The sequence below is a fragment of the Panicum virgatum genome, chromosome 3N (genome assembly GCF_016808335.1).
Source record: "Panicum virgatum strain AP13 chromosome 3N, P.virgatum_v5, whole genome shotgun sequence".
Taxonomy (NCBI): Eukaryota; Viridiplantae; Streptophyta; class Magnoliopsida; order Poales; family Poaceae; genus Panicum; species Panicum virgatum.
The window spans coordinates 31329471-31342028 of NC_053147.1; the positions used below are offsets into that span (position 1 = coordinate 31329471).

Here is a 12558-nt window from a genome sequence, read left to right on the forward strand (position 1 = left end):
ATGGCCCTCCGGAGGACGTTGTTGCCGAGGAGTGGCTACCCAGAGGGGTTTACAGGCCTGTAGCAGCTGCTACTACTTCACATCCTCACTCACGAGCCCTTTGACATTGTTGACTTCATTTTGGCTGAGATCGAGGATGTGATCACTGACGGGATGGGCGTTGTACATCAATTTCCTTATGCTCACTGGATCAGCTATATCTGTTCTATGATTGTGCCAGCTGAGTCACCCGTCAGTGCAGTTTACCGTCAGGATGAGGCTCCCCGGTTCCCAGTTTACCGTCCGACAGCTCCCCGGGACCGGAGGAGAGGCAGACAGGTAGAGAGAGATGCCATGGCACAGTTGTCACCTGAGGCACAGGCCCGAGTAGCACAGGAGGATGAGGCACTGCTAGCTGCCGAGGCACAGCTTCCCGGAGGAGATGATGAGATACACTGGTCTGAGCTTGAGTCAGACTCCTCCGAGGATGCCGAGTACTTTCCTGCAGCACCCGCCAGTCACGACCACGAGGCAGGAGGGTCCCGAGAGCCAGCTCCAGAGTCACCGACAGCGGCTACTGTTACAGAGTCCCAGGTGACTCAGCCGTCCGAGCTTACCTCTCTTCTTCAGCAGCTTGTCACTCAGCAGCGAGAGGATCGGATAGCACAGGAGGAGGCCAGGAGAGCCCATGAGGCCCAGCTAGTAGCCATTCATAGAGAGGCCGCCCGAGAGCGTGCTGCAGCCGAGGAGCGTTTTGTCGGGCTTATCGACAGAGTCTCTCAGAGGACAGACGCTCAGTTCCAGCAGATGCAGCAGGGCATGATGGCGATGTTCGGGATGATTACACAGCTCCGCAGCAGCCAGGACAGCTAGGCCTTCAGGGTGTTGGAGCACCTCAGCTTGCAGTCACTCCAGCTCCAGCCCCTACTGCAGCCCCAACTACTAAGTGACACCGGAGACCACGTTCTCGATGTCCGCACTCCATGGGTCTGCCGGTCGTCCGCTCTTCTCACCACTGCCAGCGACTACATTCTTCCAGGACTCACCGTCGGCAGTACAGTCAGTCGCTCTCCCCGTCGTACCACAGACACTACTTTCAGGGGGAGGAGGAGAGGAGTCCATACTTTAGCAGTCGACATAGCCGGCAGCTTCAGCACTCACTACTTCAGATATTGACACATCTTCTGCTGAGCCGGTTACCACGTCTACGAACCCTCTTCCAGGCAGTGCTAGCATGAGAGCCTCGATGACAGCTACACCCCCAGTCAGCTCCGACCAGCAGCTTCCGTCTATCACCGAGGGTTCACCGTCCGACGATGACGACCCGGACCGCTTCCTTGCCGTACCACGACGGCCGGATCAGTAGCTCGCCTTTTTGGTGCTTTGATGCCAAAGGGGGAGAGAGAGTTAGGGGGAGTTGGAGTCAGGGGGAGGGTAGAGATAGAGAGAGCTCGTAGTTATCAGGACTTTGATGTTATATCTCATTTGGTGTTAGTTCATGGATATGTACATTTGACGCTTGTGTATGCTGTGGTTTGAGACATATCGATGGATTTCGTTTGAGCCGTTGAGATCATTGGTCCTTTTTCGAGTTTGCTTGTGTTTATCCTGTTTTATCTTTCTCGCTCTCTCGTTATGTTTGTTGTTGTGTTGTCATCAATCACCAAAAAGGGGGAGATTGTAAGCATCTAGGCCCTCTAGGTTTGTTTCGGTGATTAATGACAATCTTTGTTGTGACTAATGAGTTTGTGCAGCTTAATGAATCATTACCTCTCATTTGGTCATATGTCAAAAGAGCCCCCTCAATTTCGTTATCCAAAAAGGCGACCTCGGTATTCAACTCAAATATATAACAAGACTAAGGATCTTTCTAGTCCTAAGTGTCGTAAGGTTGAGAAGGACACTTAAGTTAGTATAGGTTTTATAGTTTTGTAGTGATCGCACTATTAAGAGGGATTAAGGTCAAGTAACTTGAGCATGGACATGGTCATTTGAAAATAGATGCACACTATGGTCACTCAGGTTCCTAGAAGTTCAAATAAGTGGTTTTCAACTTATATCTCAAGAATATTTGGATTTCACTCAAGACTCAAATCAGAAAAGGCAAAATCAGAAAAAGTCTATACATCGGTTTAACCGACGCTTCCACTTTTCTATACGTCGGTTAAACGCAGTCAGCAGAGTCTGGATAGGTTCTATACACCGGTTAAACCAATGTTGTTTGAATTAACGTCGGTGCATTAGTCCAGAGTTGGTTTTTCCAGGGCATTTCAAGTTCAATACACTAGTTAAACCGATGCTGTTTGAAATGAGACGTCGGTGCAATTGACCAGTGACATGGTTTTTTCCAGGGTTTTCAGAAGTTGTACTCGCCGGTTAAACCGACGATGGTTTTGAGTTAACGTCGGTGCAGTTGTTCATAGACTTGGTTTTTCAGTTGATCAGTGGACAACTACACTCACCGGTTAAACCGATGATACGTCGGTTAATCTGCCCAAGTTGTAACGGCTAGTTTTCAGAATGGGCAGTTTACATTCATCGGTTAAACCGACGCTGACTATTGGAGGTACGTCGGATTAACCGGGGCTACGCAGTTTTCTGGCAGCTTTTCTCCAACGGCTCTATTCATGTGAGTTGCCTATATATACCCCTCCAATGGGTCATTTTGCACTCTCTTGACCAGGCAACATTCATACACTCATATATTGTTGAGAGCCACCTTGAGCTTCATCTTCCACACATTTGTTCATTCAATCATTCAAGAAGCAAGACTAAAGACTTGAGTAGAGAGAAGCTTGTGTGCATCCGTTCTTGGTGATCGGTTCTTGCTCAAGTGAAGACCCTAGCTTTGTTACTCTTGGTGATTGGCAGCACCTAGGCGATCTTGGTGATTGAAGGTGTTTCTTCCGGAGCTTGCCAAGGATTGTGGGAGCCCGAAGAAGGTTGTACGTGGCTTGAGCTCCACCACGCCGGGATGGTGAACGGAGACTCTTAGTGAGCGCCCAGTCTCGGTGACATGGGAGGTGACAAGACTCTTAGTGAGTGCCACAATGTGGATTAGGGGTGTGTGCCAACACATCGACACCACGGGAAAAAATCTGGTTGTCTCTTGTCCACTCTTTCATTTCAAGCACTTACTTTCTTGCAATTATTCTTGTGCTTGACCTTAGAGATCATAACTTAGTTTTACCTTGCTTAGTTTCATATCTTTGTTAGCTTGTATAGTTTGCTTTGTTAGCCGGTTGGTGAATTGAGCCTTACTAGCATTGCATAGGTTAATGTTGTTTTAATTGTCTTAGAATTTTGAAAAAGGCACAATCCACCCCCTCTTGGTCCATCGATCCTTATAGAGCCCGCGGATCATCAACGACGGCGGATCCACCGCGATCGGGGTGGATCCGACCCCAACCTCGTCTCTGGCGACGGATCCGGCCCCTAGCTCATCTCCGGCGGTGGATCCGGCGGCCCCCACCTCAGATCCAGCATATGGGCTCGGCGGGCAAAGGAACCGCCTCTGAAAATGCATTAACAGAGACTTTTGTTTAGAGACGGTTGCCATTGCCCGCCTTTGAAAATACTTTTCAACAGTCTCAGAAAAAAATATGGTAGTAGTGGTAGGATCTTCGAAAATTGTGCCATTAAGCTTTTCAAGAAAAACAAGAAATTGTGCCACTGCATGTACATGGCTACTGAACTTGAGTTCGTCGTGGTTGCTGACGCTGGGTAAGTTGCAGGATTATCGTGTTAGCTGCCTCGCCAGCAATCTTCGACCGATGCGCGACAGCAGCCTACGGATTACAAGACAGATCCACGGCACGATCAGAAAATTATGCTCATCCTAGAACGCAAAGGACCCCATCTGGAAACCGATTTTATTTCACGCGCATCAATGGTTCCAGTCCATCCCAATCCGTCCCATGAGCCAGATTGTTTCAGAGTTCCTCGGTTATTAGCTGACACGAGCGCAGGTCAATTTTACCCAACTGTGAAGAAATAACGGGCTAAGATATTTAGCAGAAACTCTTTCAAAAAGTTAAAAGAGCTAAAGCGAAAGCTATAGCGGAAGCTAAATTATTTAGCGGAATGATAAAATAGTCAATAATTACATACAGAATAAGAAACACCATTGGTCTAACACTCTAAAATAGACTCAACATGTCTCTTGACTACCCAATTGTACTCGTGGTGTTTTGTTTATGGTCCACCCTAGTTATATTGATTCTTTATTTATTTTGACTACATCTTTAGCGGACATAGCAGACAAATATTGTATAGCGTATTGGTAGATAGAGGTGGGCAATCGGTCAGACCGAACCGATCGGTTTGGTTCATCGGTCTTTTTCAAAATTCGGTCTTTAGAAATCTAAGACCGGTCGGTCTTTTCTAAAACACAGGACCGAGACATTTCAGTCTTGGTTAGTTCGGTTCAGTCTCGGTCATGACCGAACTAACCGACCACTGCTGGAACCAATAAAAAAAGGCATGTGATAGCAGAATTAATTAGAAATTTTGACAACATTTTGCCTCTTTCCAAAGCGCAAATTACAAGCAGTACATAATAGACGAAAAGACCAACATAGAATTATTGTTGTTTATATATCTAGGGTATATCTAGGGTTAATACGACTATTGGACTGGGTTGTTTTTGAGCTACGTAATGAACCTTATACATAGTTCGGTCAGTTCAGTTAACCGAGCCCAAAGACCAAACTAACCGTAGAAAGTTCGGTTACCTAGAGGCTAGGACCGAACTGCTGACCGAACATTTCGGTCTCGGTCTTTTCGATATCGGTCCCGGTCTTTTCAGTTCAGTCTTCGGTCCTCGGTTAATTATGCCCAGTCCTAGCGATAGATCTCCTAAAAAGCTAACAGCGGACTATTTTGTACATTGATTTTACCCTCTAAGCTTGCAAAACTGCCTAACGTCTTGGATCCTTTGAACTTGTAAAATAAAAGAAACTGTATCCCCTAAACTTACGAATTAATCGTTAATTTATACCTCAAAACGGGTTTGCTATTATGGACTACAATAAGATTTTATTTGGCGCCCATCACAAAACTGAAATCTCGACCAGAGCCTCCCGACAAATCCACATCATTCGTCAAATTAATGAAGCACAAATCCTAAGCAGACATGGAATGGATAATAGCTGAGGCTTACCCCATCCAATTGGGATATGGAAATTTTAAAATGCGTACAAATGTAAAGGCAAAATCAATGCACGAAAAAGAGCCTTCAAAACATGTGTTTTCCATTTGTCTCCAATCACACATGCAAAACAGCACAACGTGACAACATGTGTCTCAGATCATAGATCCATTAAACAAGATAAAACTGACATGATATCACAAGTAGGCGCACGACCAGCTAAGTTGTCAGCTCCATGATTGCACTAACTATATCCCCATCGGCCGCCTTCAGCGCCTTCACCGCCCTAGCCCTCGACACGGTAGCCTGGGTCATCACCAACTCAATGTCCTTCTCCTCCACACCAGTCTCATCGACAGCTTCATCGTCATCCTGGGTCGCTGTGGAGACCTCTGGCTTTGACAGGACGCTGCTCATGTCTGGTGCCTTGAACTGCTCTGCAGCCTGTGTCTGCAGCTGTGAGCTCAGGTCCTCAATCTTGGCCTCCCCAAAGATCACGTAGGTGTCTGATGCAGGGCTCTTGAAGACATCTGGTTTGGAGATGACAAAGAGCATCTAGAAATGGAACAACAGTTAACAAAAATCTAACCAATGTTAAGCCCAAAAAAAAAACAAGACCTGCTCTTTGTTAGTTACACGGCTTACATTCTTGCTCTTCTTGACAGTTACACGGCTTACACCAGTGATCGCCTTCATGCCAAGCTTCAGCATGGCCTTCCTGCTCTTTTTCTCACTGCGGCTCTGCTTAGATCTCCCACTAGCATCAACTCCTGTTCATTAAAATCATTGAAATTTTGAGTTACTAATAGAAAAATATCACATGGTTAGAACTAGAATGGCATATTAAGAACTCATAGAACAAATATGTTACGGGATTGGCTGACACTGCACAATGAAAATTGCTGGACTACAATTTCACAATGTTTTGAGATACCATGTTTATATTGATGACAGCGCACTCATGTACGCGATGGAAACCAATTATTAGAAATAGGAAAGGAGCCTAGGGTATGATCTGGTATCCTAAAGCTTCTTGAAACTTGCATAATGAAATGAGTGGTAAACTAATAGTAGCTATTCACTTCAGTAAATATGTTGTCTCAGTAGATGTCCAAAGAAAAGAAGTTTGCATGTAAACTAATAGTAGCTATTCAACCAAAAAGTTAAATAAATGGAGGAATCAAGCAAAGGGAAGACAATGCAAAAACGGATGTAACTAAAATGAATCTTGCAATCAAATTTGTATGGAGAAATCAACACCACCGATGACATATACACAGCACATGTGGATACTTTGCCTAAGCATAATGATAAATAATAATACTAACAAAGAAAGTGACTAAAACTTTCACATACCCTCAGCATCATCGTCATCCTTGTCATCCTCATCATCGTCATCTTCCTCATCATCGTCATCCTCAACAATCGGGTCATCTCCCTAGAGGTATAGAGGGACTCCACCATTCAGAACATTAGAAATATGAGTATGATTTATTTCAACATATGTACAACAGCTAAGTTAATAAAAGAAATTAAATGCATGCAAGCAATTAAGGAAACAAACAATTGTTCAGTTAACATGCCTCAACAAATAGCACCAATGTTACTTCAAATAAATAATTCAAAGTATGTAAGTCAAGCAAAAGGCAGCCTGAACAGGAATACAGATTTCATCAAACAAACAAACAAGTTCTGTAGGAAGCTGTAAGGCATCATTTTCCCCTTTCACTACTAACTCTTGTGGTGCTCTATACGAAGGGACGCAGGAGCTACAAGGATTGGGACATTCAAAACAAGTGATCTATCTATGGAGTGGGCATGAACTATCAAAGTGTACGAAATGCCAATCAGACGACAGACGACAGGCAGACCACAATCAGTAAAACACGGACTTGAGCACAAGCTAAAACGAGGCAGGCAACGGAGGGTACAACAGTATAACGCTTAAACTTCTTGCGTTACAGTAGAAGCTCAGCAGCGCTGGTTGACAAACCCCGCATCCAACAGCAACCCTCATCGTCACCATCCCCACGCTAAATCACTTCCCGGTCAACACAGCACGAAACCCGCGAGATCCAGCCAGAAACCCGCCGTCTAGCACCCTCAAACCCCCAAACTCGCATCTTCCCCTCGCCGGCGCCCGTGATCCGGCCGCGCCTTGGGGCTACCCCACGCCGCGCGCGCCGCCACCGAGCCTGGGGCGGGGCGGGGCGGGAGTGGAAGTGGAAGGGATAGAGATGGGGATCACATCGCGGCTCACCTCGTGGATCTTCTGCTCCTCGAGCTGGGCGCGGAGCTGCTCCTCCGGCGTCGCGGTCTCGGCCGTCATGGTCGGCGCCGGAGGGCGGCGGCGAGAGGGCTAGAACCCTAGGCAAGAGAGGAACGGGAATGGAGGCGCGTTGGTGACTGGTGAGGGGAAGCGGCGTTGCGGCGTGTTGATGTTGACTCGGGGGGTTTTATTGGTGCGGGGAGCACGGGTGGTTTGGGCCGTGTCGGAAGGCCCGTTTCAGGCCCACTCCAAGACTGCGGAGAACGAGGCGGAGTGGGCCTGAAACAGCTGTGGCCTGGAGCACTGAGGGTCTGTTTGGTTTGAGCCTGGCATTTTCTGCCTGGGCCAGGCAACATCTCCAGGCCGTCTATTTCATTAGCCTGGGGCTTAGATTGCTGCCTGGGAACAGCTACCTGGCTCAGGCCAACCAAACAAGCCTGGAATCCACATAGGCAAATTTAACCGAGAATAAAGAGTGGAACAAAAAGAATCTGATATAGAAACGGAACAGCTCTCTCTCCGTGGGATGGAGCGTTTACTGAGGACTACGTTTAGAGCTAGTCGTTAGGTTGTGCAGCATGTGAGTAGTTCACATTGGAGTTTATCTTTCGGTTTGTGTTCAGCTGGCTTGCCGGCTTGTGTTCATCTGGAGTCCGTTCCATTTGGGTTGTAACCGAACACTGTATCAATTTCTTTTTCGTCTTAATACAATGATACACTGCACGCGTATTCTAGAAAAAAACCCGAATTTCTCAATTAATTCGGTTCAATTCTTGGTTAAGCAGGAGAACCGAGACTTCAACATATTAGTGAATTAAGACTACCCGCACTGGCATACAGGAAAGCTTCCTGGAGGAAGCATTTACCGTAAAATTCCCTGCAGCGGGATACTGGAAAATACGTTACGCTAGCGGAAGGGCGCCCTTCCCCTATTTCCCGCGTGCTCCCAGGACGCCCGCTATCGGCATGGTAGAAGATAGGGAAGGGTAGATTAGTCATTTCCAGTATCCTCATATTAAACTTGAATATTATAAGTGGTCTAGTGTCTTACAGCAAATGGTCATAGAATTATAATGTCTTTTGGCAAAGCCACAAAATTTTAATGGTCTACAGCAAAGGACAACTTCTAACGGTGTCCTCTGGCAAATTTTCCAAAAAAAAAAGGACTCTGCTGTATGATTTTGGATGCCCAGGTGTCGCGCATCGCGGCAGGGGTGCACGCGAGCGCCCGTTTTTTCCGCGTGCACCGCCTCCTCGGCCGCGTTGGCCGACCCGCCTCCGCGGCCGCATCGCTCCGTGGGGATGACGACTTGACGAGGCGAGCACGACCTGACCGAAGTCAGGGGCCAGGGGGAGGACCGCAGGACCGGGGTCGCCGGGTGCCCGGATCGGCGACTCGGCGGCGGCCGGCGACTGGGCAGGGGGATGGCGCGGTGGACGGCGCACGGCGAGACGACCGGACGGGGGGCGCCTTAGGGTGTGTGATTGGATGGGTGCATTAGCCATTAGCTAGGCTTCTGCAGTTTAGGCACCCCTCCGGGCTGCATTGCTGGGAACGGTCGATTTAAGCGTATCCAGGTAGTGCAGCCTGCATTGTGCTAGTTTGGTGGGCCCAGCTGAGTTTTGTCACCGTCGGTGCTCACTCGCTGTGACTGGCCCGCGCAGCTCCCGACGACGGGGGGCGGAGGTGCCATGGCCGCGGCGGCCCTCCTCCCTGCCTCAGCGGCCCGGGCGGCCATCATCGCGAGCGCACGCTGGCAATGTTGCGTGCAGCGGCGTGGAGCGACGAGGGCTATCCTGCGCGCGATGGCCGGCGACGGCCGTCCTGCCCGTTGTGGCCGGCCGCGGCGGAGATCCAACGCCCCGTCCGACCGGATCCAGATGCGTGGGCGGATCTCAGCGACCGGATCTAATCCTCCTTCGACCCCACCGGCTCCTCTGGCCGCGCGCCCACCTCCCCTGCTGCTCGAGATTCGGTGCGGACAAGCGACTCCTCGAGCTCCGCCCCCTACTCGATGGGACGGTGACGCCCGCGCCCTCAACCTCCCCGATGCCGGCCATGGCAGGCCTTGCGGCAGCGCGAAGGCCATGGTGGCCTCGGGCTCCAGCCATGGCGGCTTCCGTGCTCGCTGAGCTGCTGCTGCGGGGCGCGCGGCCGTGCAGAGGCCGCGGCGCGCAGCCAGGCGGAGACCGCGGCGACACTATCCCTGGCCGCGGTGGCGTTCGCCGCCGCGAGCCTCACCGCGCCGCCTCTAAGAAGTGGTGAAGTGGAGTTACACTCACCTTGAGAAAAGAAGAGGTGGTCATATCCTATGCTAACCGATCAACCAAACATAGATTTCCTAAGTCAGGCTAAACTTAATGTAGTAACCAAACAAGTGGATTCGGTACTGCTGCAGCCAAGCTTAGTCTGGCCATGGCTAACTTCTAGCCAAGATTGAGTTAAACCAAGCAACCAACCACACCCTTACTGCCAGAGACTGGAGCCGCGATACTGGAGTGGAAGCTGGGAGGTCGGGTGGGAGGCTGGCTGGCATGTGGCGGCTGGGTGCCTGGGAGCGGGCGTGTGGGGTGCGGGGTTGGCCTGTTCACCATAGAATTTGCCATCTGGCCAGTTGGGCTCTATTGGACTTAGGCTATCTGCATTTGTCATACTTTAAATTCATCATCTAAAAATATATTCCGAGATTCTCTCATCTATCTCCAGTTTCACTGCACCCATTCATCCTCTATATCTCCCTCTATATCAACTACCAACATGTGGGGCCCACACGTCATATTTTCTTTCCATTTTTTACCCACCGAGCTCTCTCTCCCTCCCATTCTCTCTCTGGAGTTCTACCTGGGCATGACTCGATTCTACCCCCAACCGGCCGATTCGGGTACATCGTCGCCCTGCGAACTCATCGTCGCTGATGCCGCCTGGAGGAATCCCCGCCGGGATCGAGCGCTGCGGCCGCCGGGAGCAAGCCATACTGCTGGAATCGAGCACCACGGCCCGCTTGAGCGAGCACCGCATGGAGGGTTGTGGGCAGGCGGACATCCTCAACCTCCTGGTCGTCGCCTCCCCGGCGTTGATGGTCGCGCCAAGCTGTGCTTCCCTAGCTAGTCCCCTTGGTCCTCGTAGCGGGCTTGCGGCGTTGTTGCCCGAGCTGCTGGTGGACAAGCAGCTGCTGTAGATCCCGCGATGAGCACCTACAGCTTAAGCGGATCACGACCACGACCCCAGCAACGGCAGCAAGCGCAACGAGTTGATGACTAGCAGCCAAGCCTCCATGGAGCCGGAACAGTGCAGAATGAGGTGCTCCAATCCAAATCCACCATCGGCGTTGAGCGCGAGAGCGAGCCGGCCATAGCAGCGGTAGGGATATAATTGTGCTGTATGAGTGTTTTGTGACCCATTTCGATAGAAAATATTATTGAGTAAAATGCACTGGGGGTCCTTAAACTAGTTGGCCTGTTCTGTTTAGGTCCGTGAACTTCGAAAATGCATTTATAGGTCCACAATCTATTCAAGTGTGTCACTTGAGGTCCAAAACACATATGATCAGTGTTGACCGCCTACGTGGACCGCCACGTCCGATCCATGTGGCTGCTGGGCGCCACGCGTGCTCCGCCCTCCCCCCTCTCTCTCTTTCTCTCTCTATCTTTCTCTCTCTCCCCGTTCTCCCCCTGCACCGCGCCTCCGCCTCCCATTTCTAGCCGGCGCCGCCCCCTCTCTCCCCCCTGTGCCGCCGGCGAGGCGAGCCGCGGCGGAGGGGCCGGAGCCCCGGCGAGGCGTGGCTGGCGGCAGAGGGGCCCTCCTGCCCGACGCCCTGGCGACCACGTCCTCCTCTACATCGCCGGCGCGGAGCTGCGGCGGGCAAGCAAGGCCATGGCAGATCTGCGCGCGGCGGAGCTCGGCCGGCCATGGCGGATCGGCGCGCTGTCGGATCCGGCTCCCCCTCTCCGGCCGGCGTGCTTCGGCGGCGGCGGGCCGACACGCGGCAGGTCGGAGCGGCGGAGCGGGCCAGGACGGCGCTCAGTCGGCCGCGGTGGGGAGCTCCGACATCCTCGTCCTCGCAGGCGGCGGCCTCCCTCGAGTTCGGCCACGGCTCCTCTCATCGACGGCGGCAGTGGCGCCGCGCGCGGGCCGGCGCTGGCCCGTGCCCCCAGGCGGCGGAGCCGGCCCTGCCACCCGGCCCTCCCCTGCCCGGCGGGTCCTCGCGGCGGCCACGGGTCCTCGTGGATCTGCGGCTGTGGCTGCCCCTCCTCCCTCCCCTGCATGTGGCGCGGCCTGCCTGCGCGCGGCGGCGCGGCCCTCCTCCTCGCGGGTGTCCCTGGAGGTCACCGCCGCCCGCTGCCTTCTCACCGCCGGCTTCCCCTGCTCCCTCCATCGCCGAGCTGCGTCGCCCTGTCCCCTGCATCCCCCACTGGCGAGGCTGGGCGGCCGTGGCGAGGCAAGGCAAGGCAGAGCGGCCGCGGCGGACGTGCTTCCCTCCCATGCTTCTCCTCCCCTGTGGCGGCGGAGCGTGGCGAGGCGGCGGCGGAGCGCGGCAAGCGAGCCGAGCCTGGGCGCGGGGCACGGAGGCCGACGCGGGGCGCCACGTCGACCGATAGCGTGCAGATGGCAGGCTCGCGGCCAGGGTGGGGCGACCGGCCGGGGCAGGCGAGCGGGGCCGGCGCGACGCGGAGCAGTTGGGGCCGGCGCGGGAGAACAGGGAGAGAGAGAAAGGGAGAGAGAGAAAGAGAGAGAGGGGGAGGGCGGAGCACGCGTGGCGGCCAGCAGCCACGTGGATCGGACGTGGCGGTCCATGTAGGCGGTCAACACTGGTCATATGTGTTTTGGACCTCAAGTGACACACTTGAATAGATTGTGGACCTATAAATGCATTTTCGAAGTTCATGGACCTAAACAGAACAGGTCAATTAGTTTAAGGACCCCCAGTGCATTTTACTCAATATTATTGTATGAGCTATAGTGTTCCCTGTCAAATTAACATAGAATTGTAATGTCTCTCAGCAAAGTCATATTTTATTAGTGGCCTACAGCAAAAGACACATTTTAACCGTGTCCACCAGCTAATTTTACCTTTTTTTTTGACAGGATACAGCCGAGTCCTTTGATGAGAGGGCCTGTGCGTATCTCTGAACTCCCATGATCGCACCAATTACCCGAACC

At 52.0% G+C, this 12558-nt stretch overlaps 1 protein-coding gene across 1 annotated transcript; it reads right to left on the bottom strand.

Moving 5' to 3' along the window:
* Nucleotides 1–5198: 5198 nt before the first annotated feature.
* Nucleotides 5199–7578, bottom strand: LOC120665687 (nascent polypeptide-associated complex subunit alpha-like protein 1). The gene is made up of 4 exons (XM_039945317.1): nt 7389–7578; nt 6485–6566; nt 5774–5898; nt 5199–5683 (listed from the first exon to the last, which is right to left on the bottom strand). The coding sequence occupies exons 1-4, from the start codon at nt 7455–7457 to the stop codon at nt 5348–5350; spliced, it is 612 nt and encodes a 203-aa protein (XP_039801251.1). The 5' UTR covers nt 7458–7578; the 3' UTR covers nt 5199–5347.
* Between the last annotated feature and the right edge of the window lie 4980 nt (nt 7579–12558).